Here is a 24,043-nt window from a genome sequence, read left to right on the forward strand (position 1 = left end):
TGACCCAAGACTTTGAAGTTACTGTTCCGCTGTCTTCTAGCATCTGCTGATCAGACCTCCGCTGTCAGTCTGACCCCTGTTCCTTTCTAAGTCATCATTCTCTGGCAATTCAGGTTTTTCTTTTCGTCTATGATGTTGTGAAATTTGACTATGACAGGTCTAGGGGTAGCTTTGTTTTTACTTCATTGCTTCAGACTTACACTCCTGCAAACTGGAGTCTCATGTCCTCGTTCAATTTTAGAAAAGTCTTAGCCATTTACTCTTCAAATATTGCCTCTTCCCCAATCTTTTAACTCTTTCCCTCTGGGACTCTATTTAGGCTGGGATTTTTCTTAGTTGTCCTCCATATTTTTTGTCTACTCTTTGATATTTTGCATCTCCTTATCCTCCTGTGCTGAACTTCGGGTAGTTTCCTCAGATTATCTTTTAATTCATAGTTTCTTCCTTCAGGTGGGTCTACCATATTGTTTCCCAGGGACGGATTTTTAAAATCTCAGGGGCTCTATTTTTGTTTCAATAACATTTCTTTAGGAATCCTTTTTAAATCTGCTTATCCTTATTTCCCCCCCCCCACTGTGTTGTTCTTTCATTATGAGTTCTGTTATTTCTCTCAAACTTTGGCTTTAAACACCTTGTTTTGTCTCTTTCACAGCATTCTACGGTTCCCAGTTCTTCTGATGCTAATTCCAAGTCCTGGGCTTGGCTCTACTTTCCCCCATCTCTTGGCTTTGTGGGGGTATCAGAGCCCCAGTGCCCTGCCCGTAGGATCTGTATCGGTCCCAAGCCCTCATGGACTATGGGAGCATCTGCTTCCTCTCACTCCCTTGGCTCTGATTTCTCTCTTCATTTTCGAGAACTGGGAAATTCCTCTTCTTTTGTTTTGAGATGGCTGTGTATTTTTAGAGTTTTACTTTATTCAGAATATTTATGGGGAAGAAGGTCCTGACCACATCAGCCTAATCTATCTTGGTGGCTGTTCTCCACACCAAACTAAACTGCAGTCAAGAGTACCTGCTCAGGGCTTCCCTGGTGGCGCAGTGGTTGAGAGTCCGCCTGCCGATGCAGGGGACACGGGTTCGTGCCCCGGTCTGGGAAGATCCCACATGCCGCGGAGCGGCTGGGCCCGTGAGCCATGGCCGCTGAGCCTGCGCGTCCGGAGCCTGTGCTCCGCAACGGGAGAGGCCACAGCAGTGAGAGGCCCGCGTACCACAAAAAATAAAAAAAAAAAAAAAAAAAAAGAGTACCTGCTTGGAAGGGAAGGGCTCAGCAAAGGTCTAGGGTCAGGGATCAGTCCATGAGGGAGGTCAGAAATAATTTTAGGGGACAGGTAAGGGTTCCTTCTATGGCTGGGGCAGAACCAAGCCTGAAGCCAGGGTTGGGGCTCAGTCTAGAACCAGGATCAGGGCCCTTCCTGTGCCCACGACTGGGTTAGAGCTCAGCACACGACCAGAGTCAGGGGTCCTTCTATGGCTGGAACGAGAGCAAAGTCTGGGACTCGAATTGGGTTCAGGTTATAGAAGGATCGAGCGCGTTAACAGTCATGTGCATTGGGACATGCCATGATAAAGATGTTCATGGTCGTGTAAGTCAGGGCACAACCATTATTAACTGTCACGTATGTCAGGACACGGTCATGTATATCTGAACATGCCAATGATGAGGCTATTAACGGTCACATATATCGAGACACACCCACGATGAGGCTGCTGGTAGTCACCCTGGAATCGTGCCCTCCACATACCCATCAAAGCCTCAACACACTCTTGTTTGCCTCCTGCAACTTACGAGGACCTGTCCCATCACCATACCAGCAATGTTCACAACGGCCCCGTGAGGTCGGCAGCTCACTCTACTGAGCCCTGCTTAACTGATGTGTGAACGGGTGCTGAGAGGGTAAAGGAAATGCGAAGACCACACAGCTAGTGCCTGGTAGAGCCGGGAGCAAAGGTCAGGTCCCCTTTTCTCACTTGGATGAAATGAAGACGTAAAGTCATACTGGAGGTGTGGAGGACCAGGGGCTGCATGCGCACACGCATGCAAACACACTGGTGAGCCAGGGCCTGATTCCCCACCGCCAGACATGGTGGTCCCACTGTCTATCCCCAGCCCTGTCACCCTGCCCCTCAGCCCTCGATCCATCCACACGTCAGCTCCCTTTTCAGCCCACAGACACCCAATTCCCCCACCACTTCAGCACCCACCCATTTACCTCTAACCTGTCCATACATCCACCTCTCGGTCCTCCCTCCCCTCTGTCTCTGCCTGGCTTTGGCCCAGCTCCCCTGACCTGGGCCCCCGCCCTGGGCTATCTGCCCACCGCCTGCCCTGCCACTCACCAAGCTCCTCGAGCTCCGCCGTCATGGACTTGGAGCGCAGGGTCAGCGTGGTACTGGGGGCCCTCTTAGGGGGCGGCGGGGCTGCAAAGAAGAGGGAGGCCTTGGACCTCCTGTCCAGCAGCAGGCAGCGCGGCGTGGCCAGGTGCAGGTGCCACCTGCGCTCCACCGCTTGGATCTCCTCGTACTCCCGCGAGGACGAGTCACACTGCGCCAGGATCTTGTTCAGGCTGCGGCTGGATGCAAACTTCTTCATGGCGCTGGGAGCTCAGGGGGTGCTGAAGGCCGGGCTGGGCCAGGGCAGCCAGGGCCTCAGGCGGTGGTCGAGGGCCCCAGGGGGGTCACAGTGCTGGCCAGCCTCAGCCCGAGGGCCCACGTGGAAGGCTTCGAGGGCAGAGTCATGGGGTGGGGGCTGGGAGGGGTCTCCCGGCAGGCCGGGCTCCTGCTGCTCCAGCGCCCGCCCCCCCCACCAGGCCTGGAGGCCGCTGCCCCTCGGGGGACCAGGGTGTGGTCAGCCAAGCCAGGGCCTGGGCTGGGCTAGACCCGGCCAGCAAAGCCTCCTGGGCCCAGGCTGTGCCGCGACGTTGGCGCGGGGAGAAGACGCTTTTCCTCTTCCCTCAGGTGCCGCCTCCCCCTTCCCTCCGACAATAAGCGGCAGCGGCAGCGTCAACCTCACAGTTGCTATGGCAACCCCGGCCTCCAGGCAGCTGCTGGCAGCGTCGGGAAGGAGGGCTCTTCCATGCCAGGGGCTGGGGGGCGCCGGGAAGGAGGGGGCAGGGATCTTAGGAGGGCAACCTGGGGTCAGAGGCCGGGAGAGGGTTGGCTGTCTAACATCGGGGATTGGCACCCAGGCGGCGCACGTGGGCGTTCGCCTAGGTTCAGGCCTCTGACGTCAGCAGTCAGCAGTCTGGGGCCGGGGGTGATGAGAGGAGCATGGGCCTGGGGTCAAAGGTCTAAGGTCAGGGGACAGAGCAGGGAGACTGGGCACAGAGGTCCGAAGCCCGAGCCCTCACCTCTGCGCCGAGCCCCATCTTCTTCAGGCTTCCTTGTCACTGACACCACCTTCATGACGAGGCGGTTCCCGCCCTGGCGGATCAGAGCCACCACCTGCTTGTGCCCGACCTTCACCACGTTCACTCCATTCACCTGGGACAGTCAGGGCCCGGGGGCCATCCAGGTGAGTCCTCCTCGGGCTCGGACAGAGGCCAGCATCCCACAGGGCCACACAGGGAAGGACGAGCCTCACCTCGATTAGGAAGTCCCCCGTGCGCAGCCCGGCCCTCCAGGCCACGCCCTCCACGTCCACCGACTCGAGATACTGAAGCGCTGGGAAGGCCGGCGTGGGCGTGAACTCCTCGATGGGGGTCTCTGCTGTGGGACGGGAAGAGGGCAATAAGGACGGCGTCCTGCCAGCAGGGTCCAGGTGGAGGTGGCTGCCACACAGCAACCTCCCACGAACGACCTGGGCCGGGGGGCGGCAGGCGGGGGCTGCCCAGCGCGAGAAGAGCCAGCCCGGGAATCCAGGACACACCCCTCTGAGAGACCCCCCCCCGCCCCCGCCACTCACCCCACCAGAAAGGCCCCCGCTCCATTAGACACGCACAGCAGGGATCCTGGGAACCAATGAGGGAAAGGACCCGCTGCCTCCTACCAACATCCCAAACCAAGAATACAGAGTCACAGCAGGGAGAGGAAGCGGGTGGGGGAGAAGAAAGGGGGGCAGGGGCGCGGCAGGAGGAGAGCAGAGGAGAGGAGCAGAGGCAGGACACAGAAGACACCCCGAGTGGTGCACAGCCCTTGCCAGCCGGGTACCCCGCTCCGTTACCTTTGGCCCCCCGGAGCACAAAACCAAAGCCTTCGTGGTCCCGTTTCTGCAGGACAGCCACCTTGTCGTCAATGACATAATCGCTGACAGAGGAAAACAGAAAGGTGAGGAGAACCCTGCCGGGAAGGCACGTGCCCCAGACAGGATCCCACGGGCACGGACACAGCCCACCCTGGGAGCTGTCCTTGGACTCACCCGGGAGGCCTCCCTCCACATCTGACGCTCCATCGCACGCGTGCCCACCCTCGCCCGCCTGCCCACCTGCCCCACCTGTACCTGTGTGCAGAGAGGCTGTCATAGGAGCCCACCGTGTAGTGGCGGAAAAGTCGCTTCGTCCGGTCCTCCCGGGTTTCTGAGGGGAGGTTCAGGAGCTGACAGAGGGTCTCATCCTCCACGTGGCGTGAACCGCCCCCTGAACCACGCCCGTCACCAGCCGCACGCGCGCGCGCACACACACGCACACGCATGCACGCACGCTCACGCACACGCCCCTGGCATGGTAGTGCCCACATGGAAGTGGGGGGTCCAAATCCTGGGGTCCTGGGCCCAGCGGTCCTAGGTGAGAAGGCTGAGGGGACCATGCAGGAACTCTTGCCTCTAGGGGTCAGGGTCCAGACGGGGGCAGGAGCTGTGGCTCATCTTTCTCCCGAGTGGCTGCACACAGCAGACCGGACAGGGCCAGGGCAAGCACAGAGAGAGTCAGCAAGCCCCAAACTAAGGGCAGAGAAGCTTGCGCACGCACACGTGTGGCCTGGAGTCACGTGTAAGTGCTGTGTTCATACAGGCGCGTCTGTGACCTGCAGTCATGTGCAGGTGCTGTGCTCATACGTGTGCATGTCTGTGTGTGCATGACCCCCAGTCATGTGCAAGTGTCACGCTACATACCCCTGTGAGCTGGCACTGAGGTGGCCCTGTGTCTTCAACGTACCCCTCACCACAGAGACGCTCACCCCCATGGGGTCCTTTGCTCCAGACGCCACCTCCATGTATGGGGGGCTAGGTCCCCCTATCCTGCTGTCACTGCATCCCACAGAGCTTTATCCCCGTCTGTACTCTTGATCTCAGAGTCCCTCACAGCCACTGCAGAGCTGCCCCACCCTCGGCCTCGCTGATGTCCTGCAAGCCTGCAGGTTCCAGTCCGCACCTCCAGTCACGACCCTCCCTGCTCCAGGCTTACTTCTCCAGCTGCCTGTACATGTACACTGGATTCTCTGGTACCCTCGCACCCACTCCTGGCCCCCAGCCCCCAGCACCTCTGTCTCCAGCTCCACCACCACCTGTAATTTCACCCCTCAGCTCCTCCCCCCTTCTCTACCAGCTTAGCATTCCTCAAGATCAATTTATTCATTCAACAAGTACGTACTGAGCTCCTACTACGTACCAGGCTCCAAGAATGGAGCAGAGAACAGAACGAAGCCCCCCTACCCTGCGGAGTTTACAGGCTAAACTGTACAGATGAAGAGAGAGAGGAGACGAGAAACAGGTACACACAGAACGTGTGGAATGCTGGTAAGCAGTAAGAAAAAAGGAAGCCGTTTGGGGCGCTGCAATTCTAGGTGGTCACGTGAAGGCCTCCCCAGGAAGGGAGAGGTGAACAAAGGCACGAGGACGTAAGGGAGCAGCCCTCCGTGTGGGTAAAGGCTTTCTGGGACAGTGAACAGCCTGGGCAGCTGGGGCGGAGGGAGCAGGAGAGAGAGCAGGAAAGGAGGCCCGAGAGGGGACCTATGATTCTGACGACTGTCTCCACTAACTGTAAGCTCCTGAGGGTAAGGACCATGTCGCAGTTGTTTCTGTGATCCTAGCACCAAGCACAGCACCTGGCACACAACAGGCGTTCCAAATGCCAACTGGAAGGACAGACAGGTGGACAACTGGCTGGGGCGGGGGGGTGGATGGATGGAAGGATGGATGGAACAAGAGGTAGACAGAAGGATGGATCAAAAGGTAAATGTATATATAAGTGGATGGAGGGAAAGAGAGCAGGGTAGGGAGGTGGGGGGATGGATGGAAGGAGGGGATGGGTGGACTGGGTCTGCTAGGTGGCTTGATGGATGACAGGATGGGTGGGTGAGTGAAAGCATAGATGGATGTAAGAGTAGACAGAGGGGACTTCCCTGGTGGCACAGTGGTTAAGAATCCGCGTGCCAATGCAGGGGACACGGGTTCGATCCCTGGTCTGGGAAGATCCCACATGCCGCGAAGCAACTAAGCCCATGCGCCACAACTACTGAGCCTGAGCTCTAGAGCCCGCGAGCCACAACTACTGAAGCCTAGAGCCCGTGCTCCACAACAAGAGAAGCCACCGCGATGAGAAGCCCGCACACTGCAACGAAGAGTAGTCCCCGCTCGCCGCAACTAGAGAAAGCCCGCGCGCAGCAACAAAGACCCAGCACAGCCAAAACTTAATTAATTAATTAATTAATTTTTAAAAAAAATAGTAGACGGAGGGACTTCCCTGGTGGAGCAGTGGTTAAGAATCCACCTGCCAACGCAGGGGACACAGGTTCGATCCCTGGCCCAGGAAGATCCCACATGCTGCAGAGCAACTAAGCCTGTGCGCCATAAATACTGAGCCTGTGCTCTAGGGCCCATGAGCCACAACTACTGAGCCCGCGAGCCACACTACTGAAGCCTGCGTGCCCTAGAGCCCATGCGCCGCAACTACTGAGCTCACATGCTGCAACTACTGAAGCCCACGTGCCTAGAGCCCACGCTCCGCAACAAGAGAAGCCACCGCAACGAGAAGCCCGTGCACCTCAACAAAGAGTAGCCCCTGCTCGCCGCGACTAGAGGAAGCCTGCGTGCAGCAACGAAGACGCAACGCAGCCAAAAATTAAAAAATTTTAAAAAAAGAGTAGATGGAGCAGTGGCTGGATGGAAAGAAGAGCTCCTGTTAACATCAGAAGACACAGGTATCAGGAAAAGTATTGATCTGGATTTCAGAACCCTGCCACTAACTTGTGTGATTCTCAGTATGTTCGACAGTCCCTTTTGGCCCTCTCCTTATAAAGCAGGAAAATTCACCTTGGAGGGGCCCCCTAGGTTCACCTTGGAGGGGCCCCCTAGCTTCTGATGGCCCATAGTCTGATCTCACTGGCACCGTACCCAGTGCTCACACCCTCTCCTCCCTCTGCAGCACACCTGCACCCACCACCCTGCCGTCCCCAAAGCCAGAGCAGGCCAGGCCTCTCCTCACCTCCACCACACCCTTCTCCACGCTGACCCAACTTCGGAAACGTTCACAGTGCCTGCCTGCAGAAGGACTCCTCCCCCAAAAATGACCCTCTGCAGATCACCGGACTCCTATTTTTATATTTATCGACCAAACACAAATTATTACATAACGCAAATGAAAACACACAGCATGCCCCCCCCACCCCCAGTACTGGAAAGAAAGGAGGAGGAGGGAGGATGCCAGCCAGAGCCATAGCTTTGGTGTTCTATGCCAGCCTCCCGGATGCCCAGGGCCGCCTCCCCACTCCCTCCCCTCACAGCTCAACTCTCCCTGCTTGCAACTGCTCCTTTCACCCAGATGGGTGCCGTGGGAGCCTTGCTCTCTGCTGACCCAGGGCATCGGCCTGGCCCACACGTGTTGGCAGTATCCCCTCCTTGGCCTCTAAGTCCCTTCTCTGTCCCTGCTCCAGTCTCAGAAACAGATCTTTCTTTGGATCTGGGCCTGTTGGAAGCAGGTTCCTGTTCCTGGGCTGCCCTCTCGCCTCTGGCAGAACTCAGCCCCTGGGTCCCAGATCAGAGACTCTGCCCAGAGCAGCTGGCGGCCGGGCCTGCAGGTAAGGACAGAGGTTATTCCCACCCCCTCCCAGCAGGCAGCCCCCGCAGGCCTGTCTCCCTGCCCGTCCATGAAACGCTCCCATCTACCCAGGTACCTTCTGACACTTTCAGATGACAAATCCCAGAGCCACCCCTGTCTAGGAGCCCCACCACTGCCCGGAGGCCTATAGCTCCTTCAACAGGTTGCTCTGTGTCGTCTCCCTTCTCTATGACTCCAGTCCAGCCCTGCCCATCCCGTCTCCGTCTCCCTGCTTTGCCCTGCCTGGGCCATCACCCTAATCCTAAATGACCAGCACGATCAGGACAGCGCCCCCCAGACTCCTCCTGCGACACCGCCACAAACTTTAGCCCCTGGTCCCAGGACGCGGGACCAGCCCTCACACTCCCCACTCCAGCCCTGCCACCCGCCCCTCAACACACAGGTTCGCTCAGCCAGAGCCCATGAAGCGTGGCAGCTACAGCACAGACCCTGCAGCCCACTGCCTACACTGCAAACAAGACTGCTCCCTGGGCTGCGGGACAGAACCCTCCTAGAGATGAACTAACGACAACTGTCCCCACCTCCCAGGCACGCCGGGACGAGTCAGTGAACTCTTAGATGTAAGAGAGCTTAAAACCCAGCCAGGCATCCTGACACTGCTTGGAGCACACGGGGTGCAGCACGTGTAGGTCTAGAAGGCCATGCCGTGCCCTGGCCAACAGGCCGTGCCCTGGCCAACAGGCTCTGCCCCCACCCCCACCATGCCGACCACCTAGATGGTCCTAGCGATCCTTCAAGGCTTAGCTCAAACAACACCTCTGCTTTAAAGGCCCCCGGACTCCTTCAGACCGACCCAGGGAGGCCCCTGTGCTCACGCCTGTCACAGCCATGCAGTGTGCCCGCCTGCCCCTCGCTAGGCAGAGAGCCAGCCCCTGTGACCCCAGCTCCCAACACAGGGTCCAGCGCACGTCAAACACCTAACAAACATGGGCTGTTCTCAAATTCCAACTCCAGTCCAGACCTCCCTTCCTTCCTCCCCAGCCTCAGATTCAGCTCCAACTGCCCCTGGACCCACAGAGTTCTCAGACCAGAACCTTTATTGCCCACCCTATAGGGGCGCACAGGACCCACTCCCTACGCAGGTCTCGAGGCCCCTCCTTCCCCTCCCCTCTCCTGTCCAGTTGGCACCAGAGCCCAAACTTCCGAAACCACTCCCCACCTCAACATACCACCCCACCTGCCCACGATGGGCAGAATACAGGATGTCGTGTCCCTCCCAGGCTCCCAGCCGCAAGGAGAGCCGTCAGGGTGAGGCGGTGTGAACAGCCAGGTATGAGAGTAAAGGCTCCACTGTGAAGCAATTATACTGCAATAAAAATAAATAAATAATTCATAATAAAGGCTCCTGCTCAGGAGTGGGTCAGCGGCCACACTCCTGCTTCCCTGGGCTCTGCCACGCTCCACCCAGGGCAGGGGTCCAGGCCACACAGGGGTGGGCTCCCCTGGGGAAACCCGCAACCCAGGATAAGGGAGCACAGCAACCCTGGCTCTGAGCCCTTCATGTGCAGAAAGACAGAGGAATGCACCCTGGGTCCAGACACACCACTAGTGACCACCACCTAGCCACCATTCAGGAGGGGGCTCCCTTGTCCCACCAGCTCTCGGGGCCAGAAATAATACCTGCGGGTCGAGGGGCCTCCTGGGTGCGCAGTCAGCCCTGGCTGGGGTCTTGAAAGGACCCCGCTCCTTTCCACCGGCAGGACCACCTCAGATCCCAACTCCCAGAGGGGTCCTTCCTGGAGGTTCAGGTGGTGAGCAGGGTTGGACCGAGGCTGCTCACCAGCCGCAGGAGCCACGGCCTTTGCCCTCACGTCCTTCCTGCAGGCTAAGGATGCAGCCATCCCCCACCTGCTGCCCTCAGACCATCCTGGCCCCAGGGCACCCATGACAGCCCCTCTGGGCCCAACTGGCCTCATTTCCTTTTGGCTGGCCCAGGCCTCCCGGCACTGCCCACTTGGACAATCTGTCCACTTTGGAAAGATGCCTCTTTTCTCATACTGACCTCTTTACTTGTCTGCCAGCCACACGGCAATCACACACTCCAAGCACCCAGCATTTCTGTGAGAACCGTGTCTGGGAAGGGTTGTGGTCACTGAGAGCCACACGTGGGATCACAGACTGGTGCACGTTCATACGTGTGCGTCCCATGGGCGCGCACGTCACACGTGTCTCCACAGCTGTCCAGGATCCAGATGCACACGTGTGTGTTGGTAAGTAAGTATGGGGTGAACGCGTGCCGTGTCTGTCATGTACACGAGTTTGCACCTACTTCGAACGTGTGTTTGAGTTTGTTCTAGTCTTTTCTCTGTGTATACAATGAGGATCTGCCTCCAAGCAAGACCAACGGGAAGCTGGAAGGGGCGGCACCCTCAGGGGCCACCCAGGGGACGTAGGGGTCACTCACCGTGCCGCGTGTCATACTGTCTCATCTGCACCTCCTCCACGCAGTCAGCCGGGAACCAGCCTGTGCGGCCTTTCACGGTCCCCTCCCAAAAACCGCCCTCCCCAATGCTGAGCACTGGAGGGACAGAAGCCAGACGGGCTGTCAGGGCGGAGGAGGGCGGCCGGAGGGCCACACCTCTCCCACCAGCACCACCAGCCCCACCTCCACCTCCTCGGGCTCAGGCTCTGCCCACCCACCCTTCACGTCTCTCCTTCCCTTCCCGTCCCTTCCTTCATCCTCCTGTCTTTTTCCCTGGGAAAATTTTGGGATCCACACAGAAGACAGAAAAGAACAGATGGGCACAGCACAGGATGGGCATGTGGGGGACAGAGAGACGCACAGATGGACACACTCGAGGGGGGGACAGGAGGCAGAGGCAGGGGCCACAATCCTACTCCTGCCCTCCTAGCTGACCCCTCTCCTCCCACCTCTTCAACCAACCCCCAACCAACCTTGCTCTGTCGCCCACCCCAGGGGTCACGGCCAAGAGCTCAGGGTCACTGTGCTGCGGCCAGGGGATTAGGCCACATGATGGGCCATGGAGAGCTGACCCTCGCAACTGTGTCTTTCTTAGGCTCCACGGGCAGAGCGCGCTCATGAGGTGAGGACCCCAGTGATGACAGAGACCCTCGTAATGCAAGGAGCTTGTCATGGCACAGGACCCCCTCATCACAGACACCCACATTAACTGTCACAGATACCCCCAGAATGGCAGAGAATTCCCACATATCACAAGCGTTTCCAATGAAAAAAGTCCCAGAAGTGACACAGGAACCCCATAATTCAAGGAAGCTCTGTAATAGGATAAGGTCCTACGAACACAGAGAACCCCACCACCACCAGCCCCGAGCATGACACAGAAACACCCCCATGACGAGAGGAGCTTCTGCTGTGACACGGAAAACCCAAAATGACAGAGGATGGAGAGGGACCCACGACAGGAACCCCATAAAGACAGACACCCCTCCCTGACAGAGCCCTTCACAGCGACACAAGGAATCCCCAGTGGCAGATGCAACCCATAATGACCACGGCGACTCAGAGTTCCCAGGGACACCCCTAATAACAGACACCCAAAATGGCATCAGCCCCTCCACGGTCGCCGGGAAGCCGGGCCGGGCACCCCAGAGTGGCGCCCGCGAACCCCAGGAGGCCCCGCGCCGCGCCCCCCCGCGACCGCGCCCCCCGCGCCCCCTCACCCTTCACGGCCTCGCCGCGGTGCAGCGGGATCTCGCCCTCGCCCTGCGGGCTGTGCGCCTTCACGGCGATGAACTTGCGGCCGGGGACAGCGCTGTAAAGTTTCCGCTTCGGGCCCCGGGGCGGCGGCGCGGGGGCCGCGGGGGGCGCCGGGCCAGGGCCGGGCACGGGACCGGGGCCGCCGGGGCCGCCGGGACCGCTCGGGCTGTAGACGAACACGTAGGTGACGGACGCGATGCCGGGGGGCAGCGGGCACGCGAAGCCGGCGCCCGGGGCCTCCATGGCGCGCGGCCCGGCCCCGCCGCCGGCCTCACCGCAGCCGCCGCCGCAGCGCCCGCCGCCCGCCGCCCGCCGCGGCCGCCCGCCCGCCCGCCGGGGGCCCGGCCCGGGGCCGCTCCATGGGCCGCGCCGCCGCGCCCGGCCCGCTCCCGCCAGCGCACGAGCCGCGCCCGCTCAGGGCTCCGGGGCCGCGGGGCTGCGCTCCCGGGCGCGCCGGGCTCGCTCCATGCCACGGCCGCTCCGCGCGCCCCGCCTCCTCCGCGGCCCGGCTCCTCCCTCTGCGGGCGGCGGGCCGGGCTCCCTCCTCTCCCCCCTGCGGCCCGGTCGCCGCGGCCCCGACGCGGGAGAGGCCGAGGGGCCGAGGGGGACTACGGTGCCCAGAGGGGAAGGTGGGGGAGGGGTCAGTCCGACGGAGGAGCGCGGGGACTGGGGAGGCGGGACCGGCTGGGTGGGAGCTGGGGAGGGACTGGAGGCTTCGGACAGGAGGGAAGCGCCTCCGTGAAGGTCCGCCTCGCCGCCAGGAGGGGCTCCCCCAGCGGGTCCGCGCCCGCACCCTCCAGCTCGGGCCTTGGCCTCCTCACACCCTGACCGCTGCGTGTGCTGGGCGCCAGAATCCCCCTCCCGACCTGGGTCTCCTCCTGGACATCTGCCTCGGATGTTCATGCCCTCTCCAGGCTGACCGCCTTGCCCGGACCACTCCCCCGATCTGGGCACCGAGCCTGAGGCCTCGGCCCTACGCCTCTGCCCTGCTCAACGGCCTGCACTGGCTCCCTGGCACCTAGGCCGACCAGGTCCACGTTCTCCGCCGATAGCCAGGCTCTCTGGGACGAGAATTAGCTACACTTCAGTAACAAGGCTGGGTACCTTCTTTTCCCTCCCGCGGCCGCTCATAAGGCTGTCCCCAACACCTCAGCTATCCTAATGCTCCTCCTCCGGCCAACTGTTAAGTTACTGTCTCTCAGCTCCGAATGCACCTTTCTCTGTCCGGCTCTGTGATGGTGGTGGGGACTCTGCGACTACATTTCATGCCAGGCTTTGCCAACAGGGGGAGCCAGGGGGAAACTGCCACCTCGGCCACCTCTACCCACCACCCCACAACAGCAGCTCAAACTCAGCCGTCTACCTTCTCTCCTTCCACCAAACGTGATCTCTCCCCCTGAGGCCCTCTCCCTCCAGGGTGCACCAAACTTCCTCAGCCCCCTCCTGGCCACTCACTGGGGGACTCCCTTACCTCCAATAAAAATTACCTGGATCGCTCCCCCCCAGCTGCTGCTTCGTCCTTAGCCCCCCACCACATCTGGCACTCTAGGCACCTACTAAATGTTTGCTGGAAAGAAAGCGACAATAATTCTGTTCTCCCCACAGAGCAGGTCTTAGCTTGTGTTTGCTAAAAGAATGACCGAATATACGAAAACTGCATGAAAGCAGGGCTTCCACACAGCTCCAGCTCAGGAGCAGCCCATCTGCAAAACTGAAACACCCCAAAGTTTGTTCTTTTAGCCACTGGGCCATGCAAAAGTTTTGGGGGAGAACTGAGGTGATTTGGGGCAGGACAGGTAGCCTTGCAGTCTGGGTAGGGACATCACAGGTCGAGGCTATATGAGCAGGGACGACAGCAGAGGAAGAAATGGCTTTTATAAGCTCCTGCTGCACCCCTCTGCTGAACGCTCAGGCTTAGGAAGTTTGGGAATCAGGTCTACCTGGGGACAAGTTAAGCTGCTTCCCAGCTCTGTGACTTTGGGCAAGTCATTTACCCCACCTGAGAGTTAGGACCCTCATCTGTAAAATACAGCACAGCCTCATACACGGTCAACACTACGCTGCTGAGCCCAGCTGTCATTGTGAAAACAAAGTGCTATTTATGTAACTCTTTCAGTCAACATGTCAGCCGAGCACCTTCTATGTGACTGGCTCTGGAGCAACTGTGGGAAATGAGAAAGACAGCTCCTGCCCTCAAGGTGCAGGGAGGAGAGAGGCCTTAATCAGCAGCAGCAGGCCACTGCTGTGGGCCAGGGGGGTCCCAGTAGGGAGCCCTCACTGCCCAGGCTCCAGAAGGCTTCCCAAAGGAAATCTTTGGGTAGGATTAGCCTACCTTACTGATGAGAAAGGCAGGCACAGAGTGGTTGGCTAATCCGCACAAGGCCACACGGGAGGCAGATGCAAGGACTGCACTGGAGCCCATCCATCTGTCTGCAGAGCCAGTTTCTACCTTCCACTCCCCACTGCTCAGCTCAGTGGGGCTCCAGCCCACAGAGTCTGGTGAGGCTCCCGCCCAGGCTTTTTGCTTTAAGTTCTAGGAATGCCAAGTCCTTCAGACGTCCTTGGTTCTCAGGGTCCCAGCACTCATGGTGAGGGATAAAGAGAAGAGCCATGGGGTCCTGTGGTTATACAGGGCCAGAGGGGCTGGGGAAACACCAAGACGGAGCGTTGGGATGAAGACTCCCCCCTTGGGAACAGGGCTAGGGTCCACCCATAGATTTTGAGCCCTCATGGAAAGGAAGCTCCAGTCCCTGACCTCTTGCCACACGTCACCCAGCCCTGCCTCATCCCAGCCCTCATCCTCCTCCCTGGCACTGCAGGAACCTTTCTAAACCACAGGTCTGACCAGACCCTCTCCCCACAACATTCTCCCTCAGCTGCCCACTGCCTTCGGGACAAGTCCAGCTCCAGCCAGAGATCAGCACAGGGGCGCCTGCCCCAGGCCACAGGACCTCACCTTCTTCCCTTTCCCATCCAAAGAGACCCCTCCGCCGACCCAAAGCCTCAGCTCATCACTGCAGAGGTGCCAGGCACAAACAGGCCCCTCCCTGCCCCGCTAATGCTGGCTCCTCCAGGCTCAGGTCCCGGCCCCCACATACCTGATCTTACTCTGGCTGCCCCTGCCTGCTGCGGGGCCACTGCCGTCACTCTGCTGGTCACCATCCCGGTCCCGGTCTTTCTCCTCCTGCAGCCGCTGGAGCAGCAGCTGGTGGGGGAGGCTTCGCAGTGAAGGTCCAGGAGAAGCTGCTGGCTGCACCTCACCCTTCAGGTTGATGTCGCTGGCCGAGCGCTGCAGGGGCCGAGGAGAGGCAAGGCCGCTAGGGCCAGCCAGCCGCCGCCGCTTCGCATAGCTGGGGGTTTCCCTGAATGGTACTGGGAGGGGGTAGGGGGGACAGGTGAGACTCTGGGCAGCCAGAAAGGGTGACCAACTTGTCCTGGTTTGCCTGGTATTTCCAGATTTTAAAAGTAGAATCCTATGTCCCAGGAACTGCCTCAGTCCCGGCAAACCAGGACAGCTGGTCACCCCATGACTGAAACTATGATGCCAGGAGGGACACATACCAAACTGCCTCTACCTCTACCTTCAGGGGTAAAAGCCTGCCCTTCCTCTCAGCCAAATGAGGTCTTGGAACTGCCTTTTTCGCAGGCTTCCAGAGAGACAAAACCGGCCACATGTGACAAATCTCACCAGACTACCACTGTATAGAACTGTTTGCAGTTGACCATAACCAGAGAAACTGTAAAAGATGCTCTAGACCGGGGGTTGGCAAACATCTGTAATGAATCAGATAGTAACCATTTCAGGCTTTGCAAGCCATACAGTCTCTGTTGTAAGGACTCAGCACGGCCTCTGCGGCATGAAAACAGCCTCAAATGATGTATAAGCAGATGGGTGTGGCTGAGTTCTAATAAAACTTTATTTAAATAGCAGATGATGAGTTTAAAAACATGATCCAACTATGTACTATTTACAAAAGAATCACTTTAGATCCAGAGACACAAGTAGGCTTAAAATAAAAGGATAATGGAAGATAATTTCATGTAAATAGTAACCAAAAGAGAGCTAAGTAGCTACATTAATATCGGACAAAATAGACTTAAAAGATAAAAAGTGTTACAAGAGACAGAGGACATTATATATTGATAAAAGTGTCAATTCATCAAATAGATTAACAATTATTAATACATATACAACAAAGCATCAAAATATATGAAACAAACACTGATATCTTTGGAGAAATAGACAGTTCTACAATAATATTTAAGACTTTAACACCCCACCTTCAATAATGAATAGAACATCTAAAGACAAGATCAATAAGGACATAGAAGACTTGAACCAATTAGACCTAACATATATATATATATATATATATATATATATATATAGGACACTCCACAGAACAAGAGCAGAATACACATTATTCTCAAGTGCACATGGAACATTCTCCGAGATAGATCATTAATGAGGTCACCAAAAAAGTGTCAATAAATTTAAAAAGACTGAAATCATACAAAGTATCTTCTGCAATGACAATGGAATGAAGCTAGAAATTAAGAACAGGAAAAAAAACCTGGAAAATTCCCAAATATGTGAAAAATTAAACAACACTCTTAAACAATGTGTCAAAACAGAAATCATAAGGAAAACTGAAAACACTTTGAGAAAAGAAAAACAAAAATACAACATACCAAAACTTACGGGATGCAGTAAAAGCAGTACTAAAAGGTAAATTTATAGCTGTAAGCACCTACATTAAAAAGGGATAAAGGTCTCAAATCAATAACCTATTTAAGGAACTAGAAAAAGAGAAGCAAACCAAACCCAAAGCTAGCAGAGGAAGGAAATAATAAAACTTACTTGAGATAAACAAAATAGAGAATAGAAATACAGAGAGAATCAATGACACCAAAAGTTGTTTCTTTGAAAATATCAACAAAATTGACAAAACTTTAGCTAGACTGACTAAGAAAAAAAAGAGAAGGGGGACACAAATAACTGAAATCAGAAATGAAAATTGGGGTATTACTGCCAACCTTATACAAGTAAAAAGAAATATAAGAGAATACAATGAATAATTGTATGTCAACAAAGTAGATAAACTAGATGGACAAATTCTAGAAAAACATAAATTACCAAAACTGACTCAAGAAGAAATAGAAAATCTAAACAGACCCATAAAAAGCAAGGAGATTGGATCAGTAATCACAAATCTCCCAACAAAGAAAAACCCAGCATGAAATGGCATCGCTAATGAATTCCACCAAACATTTAAAGAAGAATTAGCAAAATCCTTCTCAAATTCTTCCCAAAAAATGGAAGAGGTAGGAACACTTCCTAACTTATTCTATGAGCAATTTTTAAATGAGCAAAGGGACTTCCCTGGTGGTTCAGTGGGTAAGACTCTGTGCTCCCAATGCAGGGGGCCCAGGTTCTATCCCCGGTAGGGGAACTAGGTCCCACATGCATGCCGCAACTAAGAAGTCCTCATGCCGCACCTAAAAGATCCCGCATGCTGCAACTAAGACCCGGCAAAGCCAAAATAAATAAATAAATATTTTTAAAAATAAATAAAAATGAGCAACATTTCTCCTGACATTTCTCCAAAAAAGATGTACAAACAGCCAACAAGCACATGAAAAGATGCATCAACAACCATTAGGGAAATGCAAGTCAAAACCACAATGAGATACCTCTTCACTTAGACTAGAATGGCTATAATAAAAAAATTTTTTGAATAAAAAATATTCTTTTAAAGGTAATAACAAGTGGTGGTGAGGATTTGAAGAATTTGGAACCCTCATGCATTGCTGGGGGAATGTAAAATGGTGAAAAACAATTTGGTAGTTCCTCGAAAAATTAAATATAGAATTATCATATGACCCAGCAATTCCACTCCTAAGTGTACACCCAAAATAATTGAAAACAGGTTTTCAAGCAAATACATTTCACACATCTTCGTAGCAGCAATATTCACAATAGCCAAAGGGTGGAAACAGCCCAAGTGTCCATCAAAGGATGAATGGATAAACAAAATGTCACATATACAAACAATGGAATATTATTCAGCCATAAAAAGGAATGAAGTAGTGATACATCCTACAATATGGATAAAGCTTGAAAACAAGGAAGCCAAATACTAAGGGTCATTCCACTTAAATGAAATATCCAGAATAGGTAAATCTCTACAGACAGAAAGTATGTTAATAGTTGACAGGGGTTGAGGGAGAGGGGAATGTGGAATAGTTGCTTAATATATATGTTGTTTCCATTTGGGAGGATGAAAATGTTTTGGAATTCAATACAGTTGGCTGTGAATGTACTAAATACCACTGAATTATTCCATTTAAAATAGTTAATTTTATGTTACATGAATCTGATTTTGACGGTGGGCTGGATTTGGCCTGGGGGCATTGTTTGCCAAGCCCTATTCTAGACTCCTGTTATGCAAAGTGTGGGCCTTGGGCCTCACCTCCAGCTTTTAGAAATGCAGAATCTCAGGCTCCACCCAGACCCTCTGAGTCAGAATCTACATTTAACTAGATCCCTGGGTGACTCAAATGTACATTGCTGAGTGAGAAGCACCTCCCTAGGGCACTCTTCAAAAGCACTCTGGGAGAGCAAGTCAGAGAGAAGTGTACTTGAAAGTGTACACACAAGAGAGGGTGGGAGAGCCTGTGGACCCAGAGGTAGCCCAAGGCAACAGGTGAGGAAGCAGAGGTGGCTGCTCCCAGGTAGGATCCCTGCTTCCAGCTGGTCAGTCTAGAGGGGGAAGGTGAGGCTGCCAAGAGGCTTCCAGGTGACCTGTCCCGGGAAGGGTGACAGGTCTCAGCCTACCAGATCCCTCCAGGTGGGCTTCGTGCCTGAGGAAAAGGAAGGATGACTGGGCAAAGCCTCCCTGCCGCTCCTCCTCTGTGTGCAGGTCCCACCCGGGTCCCCAAGCTGGGGTGGGACGTGACAACTGACTCATGGAGGGAGTGTGCGCAGAGGGAGTGGGGTAACAAGGATGGATCCCTGGATTGCTCAGGCTTTGCCATTAACCCTTCTGTGCCTCAGTTTCCTCCTCTGTAAGAATGGACTAACAACAATCACTCATTGGGGGGTTGTTAAAACAGTGAATTAAAATAACAGGGTTTATCATAAATACTCATGAACACCTGGCTGCGTCTTCTGAGTGTATGTGTGACACCTGAGCAGGTAAGGGTACATGGCCGGCAGAGCTGATGCCCACAATGGGACTAACTGATATGGACCTCTCAGCTCAGCGACAAATGCCTAACCCCAGCCGGGTGAGCTCACTCTGGATCAGGCAGACAGAAAGATAATGGTGACCCCAGGAGCCCTGGCATGTCTGTTCAAAGAGGGGCAGCTGAGGCCTGCCTGACTCTCAGCCTGGACCGTGGCCCGGCCCCCACCCTCAAGGCCACCTGCCAGAGTCCAGACCCACGGAATCGAATCCCACATGAGGTCAGAGGGGGAAGGGGTTGCAAATAACCATATTTTACTGAAAGGAACTGAGGCACAGAGGTCCCAAGAAGCTTTCCCAAGGTGACATCCCAAGCAGAAGAGGGAACCCACATCCACAAACCAGGCTTCTCCCAGGCTAACAAACACCTCCAAACACGCAGCAGCCCCAACCAGACCCTAACTGGAGCCCTTGCTCTGTCTCTCACCCCTAATTCAAACCTCAAACTTCATCACAGTTCTCTCCCAAGCAGAACCTGGGCCCCAAGCCTACACCACTTCATCAGCTCAGTTACGTGCTCGACACACGCCTACTGATTCTGCAGCCTACCCGCTGTCACAGTCCGCTGACCCTGCTTGGGGAACAAGGGGCTCCTAACCAAGCCTCACCGTGGGGAGGACTGTTCTGGGAAGACTCTATATCGGAAGACTTCTTAACATGAACTTGGCCTTCGTCTTAACCCCTGCCTGACCATAACCTCACATTAGAACCAACAAGGACTCAAAACCTGAGACCAGCTCTAGCCCTCTGCTGTCCACTGTCACTTTAAATTTGATAAAAATGGGGATATCAGGCTTCCCTGGTGGCGCAGTGGTTGAGAGTCCGCCTGCGATGCAGGGGACATGGGTTCGTGCCCCAGTCCGGGAAGATCCCACAGGCCGCGGAGCGGCTGGGCCCGTGAGCCATGGCCACTGAGCCTGCGCATCCAGAGCCTGTGCTCCGCAACCGGAGAGGCCACAACAGTGAGAGGCCCGCGTACCGCAAAAAAAAAAAAAAAAAAAAAATGGGGATATCGCAGTCCCAGCAGAAAGGGGAGCCTGGGAGTCTGTGTTCCAAAGAGAGCCGTGGGCAGAAAAGCCTTGTCCACCAAGGACAGAGGGAGCTGAGCAGGAAGTCCCTCTATGGCTAGGGGGCTGGAAGGGGCAGCCCCTGGCCAGAAAATATACTTTCCAGGAAGAGAGGCCCACCCCCCAGCCACCCCACACAGGGAGGGGCGGCAGGATTTGGAGGGCTGACAGGGGAGTGGGTGCCCCCCGACCCAGGCCCGATGTGAGCCCTCCTGCCCTGAGGTTCAGACTACAGGGCACCCCCTGGTTCTCCTCTGGGGCACGTGCGGGGCTCCCCCTGAAGCACTGGCTGCCGAAGGCTCAGAGCCCCTCGCCCCGAGACCGCTGCCACCCTCTGCCACGGGCAGCCCCGCCACTGGCTTTTGACTTCTTTGCGCGTGCGTGCATGCGTCGAGGCTTGCTACGGGCCACTTGAGCTGCTTTATGTGCCAGGATGAAGTGAAACACTGAGGGTCCGCTGCCGCGTGTCCCCTGCTGGCCCTTCACACGACCTAACAGGAAAACAAATCTTGACCCGAACTTCAACCCTGCTTTCAACCTAAGTTGATCTCTAAACCCAGCACTGGCGCCAACCCAAGCCCTATCCATTATTACCATACCCTTGACCCTGACCTGACTCTAACCCCAATCCACAGCCCTCACCTAACCATGACCTTGACCCTGACCCTTTGTCCACCCTACACAGGCCCTTCCCTCAGCACATTCCCCATACCTGCAGGGGCCACTAATGGACCACTCCCAGTTGTACTGGAAGAACTGGAGGAAAAGGCTCAGGGTATGGGGGCTTCCTTGTAACACCCCCACTGACCCTTGCACTGCTGGGCCCCGACGACCCCCACAAATGCACATTCAGCAGGGACCTGGGTGGGCAGAACTCACCAACATCCGAATCTTTGTGAGTCTTGATGACCTCCGCAAGCTCAAAGTTCCCTGCTATGATGGCCACCTGCGGGAGGGGAGGGGCAGGAGGGAGGCTCAGCAGCCCCAAACGCGCCTCCCCTGGGCCCCGGCGGCGCCTTCTCGGACCCCTGTGTGGGGTCTTCCTCAGCTGGGGGCCCCAGGTTCGGACGCTGTCCCCTGCCTAAACTCACCACCCCAGTCTGCATGGGACCGAGGGGTCTCCTGGGACATGAGACTCTCGGAGCTAAAGCTGGGACGTGCTGGCCACTCTGCCTGTTCTCTTAAGGGCCCCTCCACACACCATCTTTTCTGTCTCAGCCATGGCCCACCACTACCTTACTCCTGTCACCCTCTCTGCTCCGTGCCCCCACCCCTGCATCTCGTCATCCAGAAAGCCCTCCACTGCTGCCTCTGCCCCCTTGACTAGACAATCAGTGGCCACACCTGCTCTTCCCACGTCTCCTATGAAGGCCCTTGCTCCCACTGAGAGTGGGGTCCCAGCTCCCTCCGTGTCCAAAGTCCCCATGACGTGGTCCCTGACTCCCCCCACAAACTCCAGGCCACACAGAGACCCATCCGTCGGGTCATCCTGGTGCTAAGAACCAAACCTGGCCAGAGAAAAGGCCCAGAAACATGACCTGAGTTCAGTCGGGATCTGGGACCACCCCTCTCGCCCCTGGTTCGGCCTCTGCACCCCACCTGTCTCTGGTAGGTCAGGCCCACAACTGTTCTTCCTTGGCCCCAGGGCCCTCTAGCCCTCTTCTCCTCTTCCTGGAAGGGGGACCAAGGGAACCACCCTCAACGAACACCCCCACCACAAGCTGGGCACTGCACTGGCTCACCCCCTTCCTCCGTCCCACCCTGGGGCGATCCTGGAGTCAGAGCTCCCTTATTACTCTACAGGGAAAAAAAGCAAGGTCTAGAGAGACCAAGCCGCATACAAACAGACAAACACGCCCTGGGGCAGCCTCATGCTCCTGTAGACACTGGTGTACCTGGAAGGCTGTCTGGCTGTTATAATTGCGGACATCCTTATTGGCTCCACGGAAAAGCAGGACGCGGGCACAGCTCTCCTGTGGGAGGGTCGGAGTAGGGGTTGCAACTGGGCGACAGCACACGTGCACACCGGAGTGCAGGGCACACGTACCCACGCCTACATGTTCAGCGCACACATTTGTAGCACAGGGACAAGCAGGTCAGGTGTACACGTGCAGGTCCCACCTGGCCCAGAGGGCCCAGGTGCACACAATTCACACCTGGTTGTGCAGAACACACACACATGACACGTGTGTGCAGGGAAATGATACACACACGTAGGTCTACAAGGCCACAGCTCACTGCAGAACGCAGAACACGCACTTGTGGCGCGACACACAGGGTCAGACGTGCACACACAGGTAGTCACTGCACAGCATCACCTGTGTGTACACACACGTGTGCACAGGCGCAGGCACACCTGGTTGTAGAGGGCACAGATGTGCAGGGCTGTGTTCCCCGAGGCGTTCTGAGCCCCCATGTTGGCTCCGTAGAACAGCAGGTGCTCCAGGTGCTGCACGTGCCCGAAGCGGCAGGCCTGGGGAGGAAAGAGGTGCTGCTGGGCCCCTGGACAGAGCCCAAGCCCCAAACCCCAGAGACAGAGCCGGGGACACCCCCGCCGTCGTGCTCCCCGCCCACCTGGTGGACCTCCTGCCAGCCATTCTCGTCGGCGGTCCCCAGCCGAGCGTGGTCGTGCAGAAGCAGCTCACAGCAGAGGGCGTCTCCCCCACCCAGGGCGCTGTGGTACAAGGGCGTCAGGCCGCGGCTGTCCTTGTAGTCGGGGGAAGCGCCCAGGTCCAGCAGGGTCTGAGAGCGAGAACCTCAGTATTCATGCCAGGCCAGCCTCCTCCCGCTACTGGGCCGCACGCCCCTCCAGGCCAGGGCTGTGCCCGCACTGACCGTCAAGGCCGCCGCATTCCGCTGGCGCGTGGCACAGTGCACAGCGGTGAGCCCGTCGCGGGTGCGGAAGTCCAGGTGAGCACCGCCGTTCCTCAGCACCTTCAGCAGGTCTGTGGCGTCGTCTAGCTGGGCCGCAAGGCTCAGAGGACACTCTGGGTTCAAGGGATAGATGAAGGTCATAGTCCTGGCCATTCCAAGGCCATGCCCCTTCCTGCTCTGCTTCTCACCTCCTGAGTCAGGATCGTGGAAATTGGGGTCCAGCCCCTTGTCCAGCAGGCGTGCCACCTTTTCCGTGTTGTGCAGCTGGACATATTCCATAAACTTCTTCAGGTTCGCCTGGAATACCCAGCCATCCTGATCAGCCCACACCACGGCCACCATCATCTGACCATCACCCACCTTCCACCAGGGAGCCTCAGATTACCTGTGGGGCACCACCCCACCCCACCCTCAGTCTGACCTATCAGCCTACATCGTGACCTTGTCACTCCTCTCGTGTCACCCTAAGCCCTGCACTCCCGCTGTGGCCCCGATCCCAGCTCAGCTGGACCCACGCCCTGCTCCAAGTCCTTCCCTGAATCCCAAGCCCAACACAGCTGTCAGCCTGAGCCCAGCCAGCCCCTCGACAAGGCCAGGCTGCCCTCGCTCACGCCCCCTGAGTGAGTTCCCTACCCCAACCTCAGCCCCTGCCCTGGCTTCTCTCCCTGACTCCTGGTGCCCCAACCTGTCCAGCCTGGAAGAGCCCGAGGCCACGTGGGCAGGAGCCAGCCCAGGGCAGCCCACATCCCCATCACTCTCAAGGTAGCCTGTTCCTTATCCAGCCCACTTTCTTCACAAGCTCACCCCATGGCAGACTGCCAACTCCGGGGCCCTCCCCCATCACCAGGTGCCCCCTCCTGTCACGTGACCTTGACTGCCTTTCATTCATACCCCGAGTCGTGCGCTAATTTACCCAGCAAAGCCTCGCTGAGCTCCTGCTGGTGCTACAGTGCCACGTGCACAAGGCAAGGTGCCCTGGCCAGAGGCCCCGGGCCCTCTAGAAACGAAGTGCATCAGAAATAAGACAGGGTGCCGTAGGGCCAGCCCCATGGGAGGCAGCATCCTCCAGGGGGGTCAGGCAATGAGAAAGGAGGAATGATGCTCATGGCTGACAGGAAAGACCTCAGCTGTAGCCGGCAGGGAGGGAGGGGGGCAGTGTGATGGTGGGGGCCAGCTGGAGCCCAGGCAG

The 24,043-nt window shown here is 56.6% G+C and overlaps 1 protein-coding gene across 4 annotated transcripts in view; it reads right to left on the reverse strand.

Moving 5' to 3' along the window:
* Positions 1 to 24,043, reverse strand: part of SHANK3 (SH3 and multiple ankyrin repeat domains 3) — a 50,407-nt gene that overhangs the window by 23,455 nt on the left and 2,909 nt on the right. For all 4 annotated transcript variants that reach the window (XM_060164972.1, XM_060164970.1, XM_060164971.1 and 1 more), the window contains exons 4-17: positions 23,043 to 23,151; positions 22,816 to 22,967; positions 22,555 to 22,722; positions 22,337 to 22,453; positions 21,876 to 21,953; positions 20,860 to 20,926; positions 14,765 to 15,038; positions 11,630 to 11,832; positions 10,392 to 10,505; positions 4,435 to 4,510; positions 4,159 to 4,241; positions 3,580 to 3,704; positions 3,347 to 3,479; positions 2,337 to 2,417 (exon numbers count right to left, since the gene is read on the reverse strand). In XM_060164972.1, the coding sequence (XP_060020955.1) occupies positions 2,337 to 2,417; positions 3,347 to 3,479; positions 3,580 to 3,704; positions 4,159 to 4,241; positions 4,435 to 4,510; positions 10,392 to 10,505; positions 11,630 to 11,832; positions 14,765 to 15,038; positions 20,860 to 20,926; positions 21,876 to 21,953; positions 22,337 to 22,453; positions 22,555 to 22,722; positions 22,816 to 22,967; positions 23,043 to 23,151 (1,780 nt within the window). The remainder of the gene's footprint in view (positions 1 to 2,336; positions 2,418 to 3,346; positions 3,480 to 3,579; positions 3,705 to 4,158; positions 4,242 to 4,434; positions 4,511 to 10,391; positions 10,506 to 11,629; positions 11,833 to 14,764; positions 15,039 to 20,859; positions 20,927 to 21,875; positions 21,954 to 22,336; positions 22,454 to 22,554; positions 22,723 to 22,815; positions 22,968 to 23,042; positions 23,152 to 24,043) is intronic.

This window comes from Lagenorhynchus albirostris, chromosome 11 (genome assembly GCF_949774975.1).
Source record: "Lagenorhynchus albirostris chromosome 11, mLagAlb1.1, whole genome shotgun sequence".
NCBI lineage: Eukaryota > Metazoa > Chordata > Mammalia > Artiodactyla > Delphinidae > Lagenorhynchus > Lagenorhynchus albirostris.